Here is a 6,000-nt window from a genome sequence, read left to right as displayed (position 1 = left end):
GGGCACATTGGGTCGCGGAGGGACGGTGCGCGGGGCTCCGGGCCCCTCGGAGGCTGTGCCCAGCCGGGGAGAAGCAGGAGGGTTCAGCGCACAGCCGAGGGTTTTGGTGGGCAGCCTGGGGGAAGGTGCGCGCGAGCCAGGACCCTGCCCTGCTTTGCCACCTGGAAGTGAAAGGAATTCTAGGTTAGTGTAGCAGTTAAGGAAGGAGAAAGTCCCGGCGTCTGGAACACCCTCGGGCACGAGGTCCAGGAGCTGCAGGGTGCACCATGTTTTCTGTTGTCAGCAGAAAAGCCTCAGGTGCAGGAGCTGCCCCAAGGCCGGCCCAGCCCCAAGGCTCTTCCCAGCATCAAGGATCCCTGGTCTCCAAGACAGGCCCAGGTCAGGCCTCCAGCCTTGCTCTGGTGTGCCGCCTCCGTCTCATCTTCTAGCAGTCTCCAGGTCCCCTAGCGCATTGCACAGGACTGCACCCTTTCTCATCGTGGGAACAGCCTCAAGGGCATTTATTCCTACCCATCAGGCTCACCAGCCCTATGCTCTAGTTAGGATCCTCAGGTTACCAACCAGAAGTCCTGGCTAGGGTGGTTTTCCTTCCAGCGTTTTGTGAGCAAGGACTTTCTTATTTTCTGCATTGAGAGCAGAAAATCCATGATTCCTTGAATATAAGCAGGAGACGCTTGCCCTTGGCAATCCAGGTGGAGTAATCTTGAATCTCCTAGTTCCATGGCCTTGGGAACTTCAAAGCCTTCCTCCCAAAGACTTTTGCTGGCTTCCTAGGGGCTTTCCCTCTCCTCCTTTCCTAGATTTCTCACCCTATATAGTAGCTCATTCAGCACAACAGCCCGAGCTTGAAATTCCGTTCCTCTTCTTAATTCAGCAACAAGAAATTGTTCATGGTGAGCATTTGTGTTTGGTGGGCTTCATGGAAGAGTGGGGTGCGTTTCGGGAGGCCCTTGCTACTCTGCCCAGCCCTGCAACACATCCGTATTTCTCATCTTTATTTCTCTTTGCCTCTTTCTAGAGGAAACATTCCTGTCCCGGTTACTGCATAGAAGTTCTGAAATGCTCCTGACCTACAATCTTGCAGTGTTCTGCCATTGTCTTGTCAGGAGACCTTTTAAATACTTCTTCCAAATGTAGCAGTCTCCCTAAAAGGAATTCCATTTTTCCCTAGGTCGTTGCCCCTCCCTTATATTTTATAATCTCCATGGCAGCATGTAGAAAACACTTGAAAAAATGGTTACTGCTCTTACCTAAAATTTCCTGGGTGCTGTCACAAAGAAAACACAGGCTTTGTTTCAGATTATGAACCCCAGTTATCTATTGGGAGTTCTGAGCTTTTCAGTTTGTAAAAATCTCCAGCGTTTTTGCAGCCAGGTGCTAACTCATACGCTAAAGGACCTGATGTTCAAAGTCAGGCCACTGAGGCAGAGGACAAGTGATTCTAGGTGTCTGATGCTTGGTGGGCAGGACCTGGTGTGGCCTGACAGTACAGAGGATACTTTCTGGTTTCCCAGACTGGTGACCCTCTGGCTGTGATGTGAGCATCACCCAGACAGTGCTACTATGGGATGGCTGTTCTTTTTTGTTTGTTTGCTTTTGAGACAGGGTCTCACTATGTAGTTGAGACTGACCCTGAACTCACTGTGTAGCCCAGGCAGGTCTTGAACTCACAGTGATCCTCCTGCCTCAGCCTCCCAAGGCTGGGATTACAGGCACCACCACACCAGGCTGGGATGGCTGTTCTTGAGGCAGGCCAGTAATGCTGTCATTCCTCTACTGAGGATTTTCTCTGAGGTGATTCTGGAGCATGTAATGTCTTGTTAGTCTTTGCATCTGCCTTTGCTGACTCGATAACAGGGGCCAAAGGCAGGCATTGTCCCAACCGCTAGTACCATGACCAGAAATAGAAGCCAGCCTTTCCAGGGTTAGAATCTATCACCTGCAACTCCAACGTAAGTTATTTTATGTGCTGTCTTGTGCAAAGGTCAACTCAGGGAGTGAGCTCTGCCTGACAGTGCTCAAACCTGTTTTCATAGTACACGGAGATGATGAAAGAGCCCCTCAATATGGCAGAGCCTACCAAGGTGTCCAGTTGTTGGATGAAAGTTAAGGGATAAAACGTTTGAAAACCAAGATGGAGTTTACCCCTGAATAACCAATCCAAGCTTTGTAAGTGATTGTGGACATCTAAAACCCTCGGAGCAGCTTGGTACACTAACTCCATCTCCCGGGGCGTTCTTGTCTCTCATAAGCACATGGCAAGCTCAGAGACGATCAGCCATCTGGAGGAAAACATCAGACTGGCAATGCTGGCCCCAAGAAAAGCCCTTGGTTATTGTAAGCTGCCAATGTGGGCTTTTGCTCTGAAAGTGAGTCCTTCAGCGTTTCAGGAGGGAGCTGGGAAAGAAATTCACTGCAGGGTCTGCTATAGTTGGGAGTAGTAATATATTCAGAAGCCATTTGGGGAAGGGGTTTGCTTTTTAAGACCGAGCCACTTTGGGACTCAGAAGTTACAAACATTATAGTCTCTGGGATCACCCTAACACAGTGAGACAGATCTTTGCCCTGACTGGTGGGAGATAGCCATGGAGAAGGGGCAAGCCTATTTCAAGCACAGAGCTTAGTGGTCTGTTTGACTTTCCCATCTTCCAGTGTGATCAAGGAGATACCTTAGCTTGTGGAGTTGCCACATCCTGGGGTATATGGAAGAGGGACTTCTGGAAAAGGAGGCACCTCAGGAACCCATAGACCATAAAGCCAGTCAGAGAGAATCATGACTTGGGGCATACAAAAGGGCAAAAACACTCAAAACAGCTGGCGTGAATATAGCCCTAAGGCAGATATCACACCACGGACTGACCCTGCCTGAGTGAAAGGTGGTGCAGGACTCAGCATTCACAGCCACAAAATGGGTACACAAACAATGTAGGCACTAGTTGTGATTCCCTATCCTTCACCCATATCTGGTGGATTCCATTACCATAGAAACTACTCACCTAAATCATGGAGGAATTTTTTGAACTCATTTCTTTTTTTTTTTTTTTTGGTAGGGGTAGTTTTTGTTTCATTTTTTTCTATCTTTGACTCTTTTTATTAATTTTCCTTTCTTTGTTCATCTATTTCTTTTACCCTTACCTGATTTTATTAACTTTCTGTTATTTAATTTTCTTACTTAACTTTTCTCTTTTCTTTTCCAAATTTTACTTCTTTCATTTTCCATTCCCTAACCTCTCCCATTTTTTAAAAAAATTTACTGTTATGCTTTATTACTTTTTAGCTATTTAGTTGACTCTGTACTATTATTGCTGAGTTGTTTTTATTGTTAATGGTGGTATAGTTATTGCTTTTAGTAGATATTTACAAAATGTCAATACTTGGTCTGTCTTCGTGTCTCCATTATTACTGCAGATCTCTTGTCCACTGTGGAGGATGGTATAGTTGTAGCTATCATTGGTTCTTATGATATGTCAACATCCTGTAATAATCCCATTATTTTGCTGATTTCTTTTCTCTTGCTAACAGTTGCTAATTGTTGCTTTTCATTGGCTTTTTCTGTATGCCAATTCTGGTTTGTTTTTGTGTTGTCAACATTACTGGAGTTTGTTTTCTCCTCTCTGAGTGGTGTTGAGGGTTAAGCCTGCAGAAGAAAGTTGGGCACTAAAAGAACTTAAAATGTTCTAGTGAATAGGATGAGGAGTATAAATACCGAAATAACCAAATCCAAGGACATATCACAGGGAGGCAGAATCTAATTAAAGAGATCTCCACAGCAGTGACAGAGCTTCTCTACCCTAACTGATCTTCAACCAACAGTGTAAAAACAGCAGACACACGAGAAAGGTGGCAAGATGCCTCCAAACCTCTGTGACCCCCCAAAAGCTTATCTCATGGACACAGAAGTAAAAGAAGCTATAGGCAAAGAAATAAACCAAATGGTCAAAATGCTTGAAGCGATAAGATATAAGCAAATGCATAGGATGTTTAATGAACTCAAAGAAGATTTAATTAAACAGGTAAAGGATTTTGCCAATAAAGTACTCGACAAGCCTAAAGAAGAAACAAAATTAATTAATTGAGCTAAACAAGACAATACAAGACATGAATGGCCACTTGGTAAAGAAGTAGAAAGTATGAAAAGAAGACAAGCAGAAGCATGTGTTATGAAAAATTCAATGGAAAGTGTGGGTAGAGGACTAGACCAATGTGAGGACAAAATATCAGAAAACAAGAGGTACATAGTAGATCATCAACTCATTGATACCCTAAAAATGACAAGATGTTGTGCAAGCTTGATTCAACAACTGCTAGATGACAAAAACAAAACAACCCAACCTCAGCATTACAGGAATAAAGGAAAAATTGGAAGATGACTCAAAAGTTATAAAAAATTTACTCCTTACCTGCAGCATCTCTCTGACCTGCTGGTCGCAACACAGGAAAGCCACCAGCAAAGAGATCTCCCAGGGCTGGAGGTGTGCTTCCTCCTCGGGAGCTCACTGAGCCTCCACCTTCTTTGTTGGCTCCCTTGGAACCTTCAGAGACAAAAGGCTGGTCAGTGAGGCTTGAGAGCAGAATTGGCAGCTCATTCTCACTCTAGGCCTCGGTCTAACTCTAGGCTGCCCTCAGCAGCCACCCTTATCCTCTCTTCAGCATCCCCTTCCACTCAGCATTTCCCTGAACACACTGTGCCTTCCCTGGAAGACTCATGTGCCTAGATCTGTTTGCTGTCCTCTCTCTTTCTACCACAGAGCTGACCATTTGTAGCAACCACTCCAAAATTAACCAAGCAAAAAGATACCCGAAGACTGTTACTTGGTGGATGCCATCAGGGGAACTGGCAACACTTTGCAAATTAGAAAATTCAATCATGGTAGTTGTAGAGAAGTACCTTTTTTCAACTTGGCATTGGAAGGACAATACAGGGAAAACCCGCAGATCTAATTCAGTCACGTTAACTTCTTGTCTATAGAGCACTGACCAGAACTTCAAGCAGAAAGTGAAGGCCTGTAATGATTTCTGCTTTGGAATTTTCCTTCCCATATCTCCAGCTTTCAGGCCTGCATCCTCTCATGCTCCCTGGCACTATTTCTTTTATGGCCCAGAAAGGCTGGGGCATGGCATCAGTAACTCCAGCCTTCCAGCTGTGTATGCTTACCAACTGCAGAAACTGAGATGTTTGGCTTTAACAAGAACTCCTGGCAGAACTTGGCTATAGACGGAAGCCAATAGGCAGAAGAAATGAGGGCACAGTGCCCACTGATGGATGAAAGTGGTCAGAATATTCTGAGCACAGTTTTAATAATACATTGCTTCTCTTTGGAGTGATTAGGAAACAGGTGTTCCAATAAACTGGGTTCATTTGTTAGTTGAGCTTGACCAATTAGAAAGTGAGTCTAACCAGAAATTAATTTTTAAAATTATAATAGAGGTTGAAAATATTTCTTTAAAAATGTGTCTGTGTATTAACCTATATGTGGTACAATTGCATTTCTAGGACTACCTTTGACAATTATCATCATGCACCCATAGTAAAATATATGCAGATGCAATAATACCTCCCATTGCTAAATAGTTCTGCATATATTATTTCAACATCATAGGTATAATGTTATTTTGACAACATTGACAATAAAAGCGCATATTATTATCTCTCTCATTATGCAGATGAGCATATTGAGCCTCATAGTGGTTCTTTGATTTGCCTAGTATCAGCCGGAGACCTCAGCACAGATTGTCTGACCCATGCACAAGACTACGTTTACTCTGTCATGCTCTAGAAGACAGAGGCTGGAGGCATATGATCCTGTGAGACAGAAGTCTGAATCTTTATTTTTTCCTTGTGAAAAATTAAACAGAAACTGCATTTTAAAATATTGAGATTGTCCTTTTCTATCATTAAATTTGAGGACTATGTTGACACAGAGTAAATGATCTTTACATGCTACTCTGCTATAGGTACAAAATGGGCCACATCCATACATGAGATTATATGAAAAAAAG

At 43.8% G+C, this 6,000-nt stretch overlaps 1 protein-coding gene across 1 annotated transcript in view; it reads right to left on the bottom strand.

Moving 5' to 3' along the window:
- The window catches only part of Wipf3 (WAS/WASL interacting protein family member 3), a 65,082-nt gene that overhangs the window by 16,771 nt on the left and 42,311 nt on the right, over nt 1–6,000 (bottom strand). Inside the window, exons 4-5 of the mRNA XM_010628364.3 lie at nt 4,401–4,532; nt 7–161 (exon numbers count right to left, since the gene is read on the bottom strand). Coding sequence (XP_010626666.1) covers nt 7–161; nt 4,401–4,532 — 287 coding nt within the window. The remainder of the gene's footprint in view (nt 1–6; nt 162–4,400; nt 4,533–6,000) is intronic.

Source organism: Fukomys damarensis, unplaced genomic scaffold, assembly GCF_012274545.1.
Source record: "Fukomys damarensis isolate Sample0158 unplaced genomic scaffold, DMR_v1.0_HiC HiC_scaffold_4, whole genome shotgun sequence".
Lineage (NCBI taxonomy): Eukaryota > Metazoa > Chordata > Mammalia > Rodentia > Bathyergidae > Fukomys > Fukomys damarensis.
Note: the sequence above shows the minus strand (reverse complement) of the source record. Positions and strands in the feature narration are given on the sequence as shown.